Source organism: Vicia villosa, linkage group LG6, assembly GCF_029867415.1.
Source record: "Vicia villosa cultivar HV-30 ecotype Madison, WI linkage group LG6, Vvil1.0, whole genome shotgun sequence".
NCBI classification, from domain to species: Eukaryota; Viridiplantae; Streptophyta; class Magnoliopsida; order Fabales; family Fabaceae; genus Vicia; species Vicia villosa.
Window position 1 is genome coordinate 124,725,749 of NC_081185.1, and position 12,310 is coordinate 124,738,058.

Here is a 12,310-nt window from a genome sequence, read left to right on the forward strand (position 1 = left end):
CTGTTTGGCCAGAAATGTTGCCAAAGCCAAAAGAAAACTCCTCTCTCAACGAGTTTAAATAAGTCCAAAAATTTAAACTGACCGAAAAAAACATAAAACAGACGGAACTAAATGCAAAAGAACAAATCAAACAAAAACAAAAATAAACACACTAGACTCTAGTTGCAATTACTACTCAGAGTCAGATCCAGCTGAGGTGTCTGCAGAACTTTCTTTCTCAGAGTCATCAGCTGGACTAGCACTTTCTTCTTCCAATTCTTGATCATCTTTTTCTTCCATCTCTTCAGTATCTACAAACTTCTCATTCTCATCCATTTCTAAAGTACGTATCATTTTTTCAAGAGACATTTTTCTAGATTCCAATTCTCTGCAAGTCTCTTTTAGCATTGTTATGACTTCGGATTTACTGACTGATGCTCCAGATTTGGAAGTTTCAGCTGATGTCATGACAATGTCTGGAACATGCTTTCCCTGAAACAATTTGTAATGGAAGGCCAAGGGACTTTATCTTTTGCACACTACATCATGTTCATTGAGAATGTTTGAATATTGATCCAGAATTATACCACTCAAGAGGGATGGAAAGGCAATTGGACCCTTAATACTGAAGCTTCCAGCATGCTTCATGGTTTGGTCAAAAATATATGCTCCATAATCAAACTTTGCCTTTGTTCCTACAGCATACAGAAATCTACCAAGCACAGTTGAGATAGTGAACTTGTGATTTGTTGGAACCCAATTATCTACTCCTATCTTGTGAAGCATTGCATACTTGATGCTTAGCTTACTTGCGGTTAGCTTCTCTTTCATGGGCCAGCTTTTTACCTGCTTGGCTGTGATCACTTGACAGACTTGGTTGTCTGTTACTTCAGTTCCAGCTCAGTTTGAGCTTCATCTGTTCTTCCCAAGAATTTATTAATCACAGAAAGAGAGAACGATACACACTTACCTCTTACAAACACCTTTCTGTAGTCTGCACTTTTTCTATTGCCACAATCTTCAGATAGGTTTACCACAAATTCTTTGACCAGCTTCTCATAACATTTGGGAAGATTGCACACAGTTTTTAGCAGTCCAGCTTCTTGAATCAGCTCTAAGACCTCCTTGTTTTCAAGAGGATTTGGAGCCAATTCCCTTTCAACAGCCAATCTTTTTTGGAGAACATACTTCCATCTGCTGACACTAGAGGCATAGTGGAAAGACACATTATCAATGGGAACTTCAGGAATGCTAGCAGCAAGCTTATTGGTTGTAGGCTTCTTCCTTGATGGAATGTCAGGGACATTCACTTCAACATCAGATTCAGGTTCAACAATTTCCCGCTCTTTTCTTTTCTTTGGAATGACCCTGCTCCAAGATTTTGAAGGACCAACCCCTTTACTCTTGGTAACAGCTTTGCTCTTGACAGGACCTGCAGAAGTACTCTTCTTCTTGACAGTGTCTTTGGCAGGGTTGTTCACTTGAGTGCTCCTTTTTGGTGATCCTTGGACAACAATTTTGCCTTTTCTTCTTGTCATTAGCCTGTTGGCTACACTCGGATTCAAGGAGGTAAGTAATTTGTCGTCAGAGTACTCATCTAAGTCTACCACATTAGTATCAGTTTCAGTATTAGCCTTAGGGTGCTTATTATTGTCAATGTCATTGACATCCTCGGTGACATTGGTATTCTTAATAAACCCTTGTTCATCCTTGTTGATTTCTAGGTCACTATCAACGGTGTGAACAGCCTCAGCTTTACTGGTGTTATTGAGGGGATCAGTCATTATGGTTTGAAGAGGAATAGATATTCCAGGCACTTGATGATTCTCCTTTAGAATACCAGTAACAATCCTGGTAATTGCGCTATCGACATAGTTGGATCCTTCTTTAGTAAGTTCCTCCATGGTAGCAGATGCTGGGGATTTGGTACCCTTGTTGTGAATACCCTCCTTGGGTTGTTTTGCATGAGTCGTTTTAGGCTTTGTGGCCTTTACTTCATCACTACTAATCGTCCTTAAAGGGACAACCTTAAGGACCCTATTAGGGTTAGAGGACTCTTCCGGTGTTGCTGAGTCTGAAACGGGAGATTCATCATTCGATTGTTGAGACATTCTGAACCTTAGAGAACCAGAACTTGTTTCACACTTGTGAGAGCAATAGAAGTAGATCAACCTCAGAGAGTAGCTAGCAGAACTACTAGGAAGGTTTGCCGTCTTTAAAATACTAGGGGATCAAGGGAGCTTTATATGCACACTGAGTGAGGGAAATTTCAAAACATGGATTTTGACAAAGCCCAAATAGTATTCCCTCACGTTGGTTAATTGCTATAATAAGTTTTGGTAGCAGATACCCAACATACCCTTTTCTGTCACATTGTCTTTAGATTTTGATGCAACATTCTCTATGACATTGCTTTCAGACAGTCCTTTAGGATCATTGCTCACATTTGACTTTTCCAGTTTTGTTTCCCGATCTGTAATGTCCATCACAAGGCTTACTCTTTCTTCTGGCTGAAATCTATTGATACTTCTGTACTCCCTTACTTTTGCACACAGTTTCTCATTCATTAGACTGGTCTCAAAAAAACCAGTAGACAATTCACTTATAGTGAGATCACCAACATAGGATTCTTTATCCGATTCATCAGACTCATTAGATTCATCAAATTCGTGATGGTACACTTTTAATTCTTCTTTGATCATGGAGTAGTCAGAGGGGTGGACAGGTGTGTCAGGCTTCCATAGATAGCAATTATCCTTAGATCTAAATCCCTTTATGACTTCCTCATTTGCTTCATTAGTGATGATGCACTCATCTTTGGTGAACCTAGCATTAAATCCTTCATCACACAATTGACTGATGCTTATAAGGTTTGCTGCCAGTCCTTGTACAAGTGGAACATTGTTTAGATTAGGTATACCCACCCCTTCTGTCTTCCCAACACCTTTGACTTCTCTTATATCTCCATAACCCAGAGTTAAATAGTTATTTCCTTCCAATTTGAGATCTACTAGAGAGTTCATCCTCCCGGTCATATGATTTGAACAACCACTATCAAGGTACCAATCTTCTTTTGCTAGCATCTTTAGAGAAGTGTGTGTTATTAGAGCAACATTTTTAGCTATCCCAGATTGTTTCCTGTTACAAGTATCATGATCAAGTTTGACTTGTTGAGTTTGGTCTGGATATCCAAATAGTCTGAAACAGAATGGTTTTATGTGACCAAATCTTCCACAGTGATGACACCTCCATTTCTGGAACCTTTTCTTTGAGTGCCTCCTTCTTATGTTTCCTTGATGTTGTGACATTTGGATTGACATCTGGTTAGTCACACACGTCTTGGATTCTATCCTCCTGAGTCCAGAGATTAATTCCTCTTTAGCCACAAATCCCACTCCAGACATGTCTCTTGATCTTTGTCCAGATTCCAGAATTTCTTCTAGAGTATCAGATCCATTGTTCAGCATTTTGAATGACTTGGTCATTTGATCATATTTGTGGTTCAATATGCTTACTTCACTACTGAGGGAGTCTATGGTTGCAAGATGTTTAATCTTCTCAGTTTCTAGTTCTCTTATGACCACCTCTTGCTTCTCCACTTGTTTGCAAACTTCAGCATTCTCCCTACACAACTTCTTGTACGAGGCAGCTAGTTCATCAAAGGTTAGCTCATCATCACTGGAATCATCATCAGATTCATAGATTCTTGTTGAAACTGTGACATGCTTTGCAGTTTCTTTTTCTGAATCTGAGTCTTCGTCAGACCAAGTAATAGTCAGTCCTTTCTTTTGATCCTTGTGGTAGGTAGGACATTCAGCTCTAATGTGTCCGAATCCTTCACATCCATGACATTGAACCCCTTTCCCTAGATAGGGCTTCTCCTCAGCTTTGAACCTTTTGCTTGAGTCATATGTCTGACTGATGTCATAGGAAATGTTCTTGACATTGGGTTTGGACTACTGATCAACTCTTTTAATAAGTCTGTTGAATTGTTTTCCAAGCATGGCTATGGCGTCTGATAAATTCTCATCACTTACACCATTGCTTTCTTTTGAATTATCACCTATGTTGGTGACAAACGCAATGCTTTTGTTCTTCTTTTCAACAGGCTCATAGATGCTTGACTCAAAGGTTTGGAGAGAACCAAGAAGTTCGTCCAGCTTCATGTTGCTGATGTCTTGAGCTTCCTCTATGGCAGTTACCTTCATATCAAATCGCTTAGGCAGTGATCTGAGGATCTTCCTTACCAGTTTTTCTTCAGTCATTTTCTCACCTAAGGCTGCTGAGTTGTTTGAAATCTTGCGGACATTCATGTAAATTTCATAAATGGTTTCATCCTCTTTCATCTCGAGATTTTCAAACTTAGTGGTAAGTATTTGAAGTCTCGACATCTTTACCTTGGACGTGCCTTCATGTGCTGTTTTGAGAATATCCCAAGCTTCTTTAGCCAGCTCACAGTGTTATACAAGTCTGAAGATGTTCTTGTCAATACCATTGAACAGTGCACTAAGGGCCTTGATATTGCCCAACGCTAACTCTTCTTCAGATTTGCTCCATTGAGTTTCAGGAATTCGAACAGTGGTTCCATCTTCCATAATTTTCTCAGGATGTTTCCATCCACTTTCAACAGCTCTCCAGGCCTTGTTGTCCACTGACTTAATGACTTCTATCGTACGAGGTTTTCAGTAGTCATAGTTAGATCCATCCAGGATAGGTGGTCTGTTTCTTAACACTAACAGTTCCTTCTCCATAGTACCAGAATTTTGTTATCCCTAGATCTCACCCAGATGTAAACAGGCAGGGTTCCTGCTCTGATGCCAATTGAAAATTCTAGTAACACACGCTCGATGTCAAACTGGATGTTATGACATCAACAATAGTACAGCATAGACAGTAATAACAAAACAACATAAAACAGTAAAGAACACACAGAATTGTTTACCCAGTTCGATTCAAACAACCTACTCTGGGGGCTACCAAGCCAGGGATGAAGTTCACTATCAGTAGTATCAATTCAAAGCTAAACTCCCCCGTTTACAACTTCTCACTTAATCATTACCCAATGACCCTTCTACCTAGGTTCTACCTAGATATGGAATATCTCCATTCCACTCCCCCTCAATCACAACAGTGATTACACATAAACAATAAACAATTATAGATAGAAGACACTCTTCAAAAACATACCTTGATCTGCTTAAAAGCTTCAATAAAGAGACACACACTCGTGCTTAAAATCTTAGAGTGACATAACAAAAACACAAATTAATTCCAACGCAATCATCAAAGATAATAGCGTGGATCACACGAGACAGTTACAGAACAACCGTTCTTCACAATATAAAATCTTCTGCCTGCGTTCCAAATTAGGATTGTAGTCCTTTTTATATGCAGTCTTGGCCCTTGGGCTTTTTAAGAAACACATTAGGGTTAACAAAGTTAACCTAATTCACACGCCAACTGCCTGTTACACAATGTGTTGTCAGTAGGATCTTCTGAACGAAATTTGCAGCACTCAATAAAAAGTTTCCTAAACAGATAAAAGGGATAAATCAGGAAACACAATTAATAAACAATAACAGCTCCTGCTGTCACACATGGATGTCATGACATCGATCATGACATTCACTACAAAACCTGTATTAGCTCCACACATATATGCAACCTGCATATATAAAATCAACCAGGTATGTTTTACCAATAATGCAGCCAACATGCAAACACCTTCAAAGGGGAGATTGTTAATCTCAGGAGGAGACATATTCACACACTCTGATTATATGCTTATGCTATAACTGTGTAATTGTCTTTGTTCATCTGATATTCTGGATACAGATTCATATCAATTATATATGTTTTTGTCATCATCAAAAAGGGGGAGATTGTTAGAACAAGAATTGTTCTGATCAGTATTCCGTGTTTGATGATAACATTATATATGAATTTTGTATAAGATAATGTGGTACTCTAATCCTTTGCATTTTCCATTTCAGAAAATATATAAAGAGTATGCACAAATCACCGCTCAGAAGCACTGACTCAGAAGGTTCTGGATGGCTACATTAGAACATGCTCTAGCAAGACATCAAAAGATGGTCAAGCAAAATTAGAACATGAACTGTAAAGCATCAGAAGAACATGAAGTCAGAAGCAGAAGCTTTGAAGCTCTGAATGGTATCACGCTTAAAGATCTTCAAAGTCAGAAGACAAGAAGATGCTTTGCACCAAGTTGTTGACTCTGAAATTCAAACGTTGTTTATCTACAAATCTGAGTCCAGAAGAAAGTTCAAGATGAAAGGCTGAAGAAATTACAAGATACTATATGCAGGTCGAGGGAAGGTGTTAGGCACCCTCAACCCTTTCCTAAGGTTTGCATTTTAAGATCAAGGTTTATGGCTAAAATAAAGAAAGATGACAGAAAGTTAATAGGGTTAAAGGCAAAGTTTGAACCTGATTAGAGTTTTGAGAAAGGGGACTCGCCTTGTTGCCAAGTTCCTACGTACCTCCTTATGGAGGGTCAGAGTCTACGTAGTTCGGGGCAGGGTTGTACGCCTTAGAATTTGATATGAAGTGGTTTGAAGGTATTTTGAGTTACCTTATCGTAGTTTTGAGTTTTGTGGTTTGCAAGGCATTTTGAGTTGCCTGATCGAAGTGATGAAAATCCGTAGCTTGAAGGAGTGTTTTAAGATTTGGGCGAACAACCCTGATTTTAGTTTGTTCTATTAATCACGATAACTAATAGATTTAATCACCATAATTAACAGATTGATAAAGAATTACTGGCAATTCTAATCGATTGATTCGATTATCACTTTTAGTAAATGGATGTATTTTAATTATTTAATTTCATCGTTACCCCTCATAATCAATAGCTTTGATTAAAAATAATAACGAATTTTTAAGGAGGAAATGCTAATCATCGTAACCAATAGATTTAGTTAAAACCATTTAGCAAAATAAGTTTACTTGAATTTTAATTAATTAAATGGTCGATTATTACCCATCGCGACCAATAGATTTAGTCGAAATGGATAATAAATTAAATCTTAATACTTTGGCCAAATGGCCAGTGGAATTGGGCAAACCCTAATGCCTTGGTAACGATCTTCTAGGATTTTGTGATTTTTATAATTAAAGTTAATTAAATCAATTAAGTCGAATAATCCAAATAATCGAATAATTGGGAAAAATCCTAACCCTAGTCATTAACTAATCCTAATTTTATATCTTAATCCTAATTAAAATAAAGTAACTAAACTAAACACAATTAATTTAATCTAAATAATTAAAATAAAAAAATCTATAAAGAAACCTGGCTTTGGCTGCATGTAGCATCTCCATGAGGGTCACCTCCAATCCATGGTGCGTTGGATCGGATGTTATGGAGATCTGATGGTCCTGGGACGAGGATGTATCGTATGTCACCATGAGCCAGCACTCGTAGGATCTGCAAACAACCCAAGCATACAAGCTACTAAAAAATAACACGTCGAGGGTAGGGTTCAAACCCAGGCCCTCACGCATGTCACAAGCATACATTCGCCAACTGCGCTGTATTGGTTTAGTGATATTATCATGAAACGACATAAATATAATGGAAATCACGTTAAGGAAATTTAAACCAAACCCAATTCGCGCCCAGGATCTTTCTTCTTCCTCGCTGGATTTCAGAAATTAGACAAACCTTTACCCACGGTTTTTGCACGTTGCCATAGGTCTGCAAATGTCAAATTCGTCACACGATGCACACAAATCCCAATTAGTCATTCAGATGCATCAAATCATATCTCCTGAGCATGAAAACGCAAACGATTCAGACTAATTTGGTCTCCAATTGACAACCCCTAAATCAGAGCTTAAGAACCCTAGCAATGGTGATTTCCTCAACCTGCAGCAAAAATTCAATTGAGTGGCCCAAATAGCTTGCAAACAATGTTAGAAACACAATTATATTTTCAAAAACACTTTAGGATCCCTTCATGAACGAGTACGAATTAAAACATGTTTGACATAAAAAACGTGAACATGGGAACACGTTCCCACGCCTTCTGGTCGATGATGAGGATCGGTTTACATCCAGGAGGCCACGAAGATTCGATTGGAACTCTTTATTTGATCTGAAACAGGTTGCAACTCGATCCACCACTCCTTCATGGTTCACGATTTTTTTGCTCCATGAATAAGGTTTTCTGTCCCAAAAAAACTCCCCCTCAGCTTCTGATTATCTCCAATATATATGTGGGAGGGTTTTAGGTCAACAAATTTGCATAAAATCCCATCAAATCTTGCCCTTTGATGATAGAAAATTTGGCTAAAACTTGATTGAAATTAGCTATAAAATCTTTCCTAATTGAGTCAAATATGAATCATCTTTCTCCATTGTCCCTTGCTGCGAAATTTATTCAAAATTATGGTATTTTGATGACTGGATATGATTGGGAATCAAAGCTAAATCAAATCTCCCATATTTCCTTTATTTATCTTGATTTAAATTATGTTTAAAATGAATAAAAATTTACTAAAATTATAATAAAAATCCAATGGTCGTGGCCTTGAATTTGGAGGTTCTTAGTAACCTTATAATGAAGTTTGGGTCATAACAAGATAGGCCCATTTGCAAAAATATCCATTTTGAACCACTTTTGTTTCACATATTGCCTCCAAAATCGACCAACTTTGACACGGCATATCTCCCTCAATTTTTAGGATATGAGAGAGTTCTATGACTTTTTGGAAACCTCAAGATGTCCTCTACAAGCCCCTTTGGAACATATTTTTCATTTGGAGATTTTATCTTAATGATATGGCCTTTGACAAAAAACTGCTTTTAGTTGACCTTTGAAAAAGACCTATAATCTTTTGTACCATATCTCCCAAATGAAGCATTTCTGGCCTTGGCTTGTGAGAGACAAAGTTGTAGAGGATTCAATTTCCTTCAAAATAGGCTTTGGTTGGGACTTTTTTGATACTCCATGTGAAAGTTATGACCAGTCAAAGTTGAGTTGACTTTTTCCTATAAAAACCCTAATTTGAACCTTTTGAATTTGTTCATTTCTGAGTTTTTATTAATGGATCATGATCAATCTTTGATCAAATGATGGATATAACCTCACATGCTTGATGTTGACCAAGAATCTTGAAGTTTGACTGTACTTCGCCCATAGTTGACTTTTAGGTCAAACTAGTCGACTGTGGTTCATCTGAGCATTTGAATGAGCAATCCTTGGAATTGAAGCTTGACTTTTGACATGGATATGTTTTAAACCCTAATGAGCTATATGAGATCCATTGGAGGCCTTAGAGATTCAAACTCCTTTGATAAAATGCGAACCCTAATTTAGGAGGCCCTCGATTAGGAGAATGTTGCTTGAATAAACCCTTGAACCTTGAACCCTTGAAGATGAAATGAGATGGGCAAATTTTGGGGTATGACAAAATGCACTTCCGAATTTTGTTGTTGTTTGATGAATATGCTTGCAGGTGCTAATTCACGGCTGATGGAGATGATGATTGAAGCCGATCTAAATAAAGAAGATGAAGAATGAATATTCTATAAGATGCTACTCAACTCTAATCACATACATCTTGATAGAGATCAATTGAAGCAATGAGTTATTGCTCGTAACTTGCTCGACAAAGAAGATGAAGAACAAAAAACACTGTAAGATGTTATCCAACATATAATTACATACATCTTTGTAGAACAATGTAATGAACACAAGAGTTGTTACTCATATTGTGTTTTAGTTCTAGAATTCTTCATGTAAATTGTTTAAACATAAGAGTTGTTGCTCAGAATTATGTTAAACCATATGTGCTTAGATTAATTGTGTAATCTTCTTAAGAGAAGCAATCATGTATACACGAATCCTATCAATTGTATGTTGATGGTACCTTGAGAGATCGAGTGAAGATCAGAAGTTCAAGAAGACAATAGCAATGAGTCATTGTGGAAATCCTCTTAGAAGACCGAGTGAAGTTCAAAACTCTAATGGGGTAAATGAACGTTATATCCTTTGAGATCACTGAACGATTCATTTCTTTGTAGTCAGTCACTTGCAGATAGCTTGTGCAGGGGTGTTAGTCACTTGCGGGTAGCTTGTGCATTGTATTGTGAGTCACTGGCGGTTTCCTGTGCAGTGTTAGTCATCGGTAATTTCCCATGCAATTGTAATTAGTTTGGTTATAGTGAATTAAGACCTTGAGTTCAAGGCAAAATCACCTCAGAAGGATGGACTAGACTAGCTTGAGAATTTCTCAAGTGAACCAGGATATATCGAGTGTTGATTGCTTCTGCTTATTATTTTTGGATCATTATTTAGTCAGAAGCTATAATAAGACTCCAGTTTCGAAGAAAGCTTAATGCTTCTGAGAAACACTAAGCTTCTGATAAATCATAATAGAAAGATTCTGATAAACATGAGCTCCTTAAGCTTCCGCGTAAGAAATTAAGGAAAGGGAAAATTATTGAAAACCCAATTCAAACCCCGTCTTTCTTGTGTTTTTCTTCACCTTCAAGAAGATGGTATGAATTTGGAATTACAATGAGAAGTGGAATTTATAGTCAAAGTGGATGCATCCTATTGTCCATTGGATTAACAAGTGTTGAGCATGCAACAATGGTTGCACCCTATTGTCCAATATGAGGTGACTCTTAATGCTACCCAGTCTATGAAGTGATAACACTCTGCATGAGGTGACAAGTGCATGCATGCATAAAAAAACATGACTAGTAAGGGTTCGGCCCGGCCTTGGACGACCAAATACTGGATCGACCGAGAGCGATTCTATTTTATGGTGGCCGAAAGAATAAACCAAAACCATGGTCGACCAAAGGGTACTTACAATGTTGATTTGAGGAAACTGACATGTGGTTTTGGAAAATTTCAAGTGTTTCATTTGCCTTGCTCACATGTTATTGCAGCATACCACTATTGTAACACCCTTCTAAACCCCGCGGAAATTAATAAAACAATTCAGAGTAAAACATGAAAATAAGGGTGCCACAATTCAATTTAAAACAATCTATCATAAATCAATTGTCATGCTTCACTTAGGAACGAATCATCAATTTAACAAAATCATGTTTTTACACAATGGAATATTCATCATACGGATAAGCATAACATCATCTATGCAATATCCCACAAAATTAATACAATAACAACACAATAGAGTAACATCATAGACTCTAAACTAGCGTTCCCCAGTGTTACAATATCAGAGCATGACACCGACGCTATACTTAAACAAACTGGCCTATGAGCTATCCTCACCAAAGCCAAAAGCCGCTACTCGCAAATCTGAAAATGTCAACAGTAAGGGTGAGTCTCATTCAAATTAACAAATGTTATTGAATCATAAATAATAACACATCATAGTTACATCATTCACCCAATTGTTTCATAAACAGACATCCAGACAAGTTTCATCATCACAAAACAATCAACCAACACATCATCAATATTTATAACACTAGAATACATCCAATCATGTTATAAAAGTCATGCATATGAATGCAACTGACACTATGCATGTGGTACCAACATCATCAAATGGGAATAACCCATGACCGATCCAACATCATCAAGATACGGCCCTGCCAGCACAAATTCCACACAATGGGAATCATGCCCTTTACTGATCCAACACATCATCATGAATAAATCATCATCAATGAATATGAATGAATGCAAACATACATGAACATACTTATACCATCGTCAAGTCTAATGAGTAACATCTTCATATACTCATTTCATCATCATCATCGTCGTCATCATCATAATCAAAGTATGTTTATATACATTAGCATCATTCAAATACAATCAATCATCATTATCATCATTAAAGAACATACATGTGTCCATATCAATCATCATCATTAATAAGAAACAACATACATGTATCCACATCATTCCAAACAAAGCAATCATCATCATATAATTCTCAACAAATCATCACATCATAATGTTTTTCAAAACAACATCTTATATTGTCACATTTCATCATATATGTCAACAATACATCATCCATCCAACAAACAAGATATTCACATCATACTCACATCATCACAAAACTATCTCATAAGATTCATCATACCAACAACAAATCATCACATGAATCATGTTTTAAACATAGCTTGTATCGTTACATCTTATCATATATATCCACAACACATCATACATCAAAACAAGCAAATGTTAATAAAATAAATTCAAGATGCTGCTCATTTTATTATTATAACACAAAGAATATTTCGTAAACTTCATCCTGCTCGAGACGGCACTTAAAACAGGCCAACGGTTCGAAAGTTATGCATCTTTAAACT

The 12,310-nt window shown here is 37.1% G+C and overlaps 1 protein-coding gene across 1 annotated transcript; it reads right to left on the minus strand.

Moving 5' to 3' along the window:
* Nucleotides 1-863: 863 nt before the first annotated feature.
* LOC131614593 (uncharacterized) lies at nt 864-2,090 on the minus strand. Its single transcript, XM_058886157.1, has one exon. The coding sequence runs from the start codon at nt 2,088-2,090 to the stop codon at nt 864-866; it is 1,227 nt and encodes a 408-aa protein (XP_058742140.1).
* Nucleotides 2,091-12,310: the final 10,220 nt, after the last annotated feature.

Excerpts from the sequence above, each read along its gene's own strand:
- LOC131614593 (XM_058886157.1), bottom strand. The coding sequence starts at position 2,090 with ATGTCTCAACAATCGAATGATGAATCTCCCGTTTCAGACTCAGCAACA.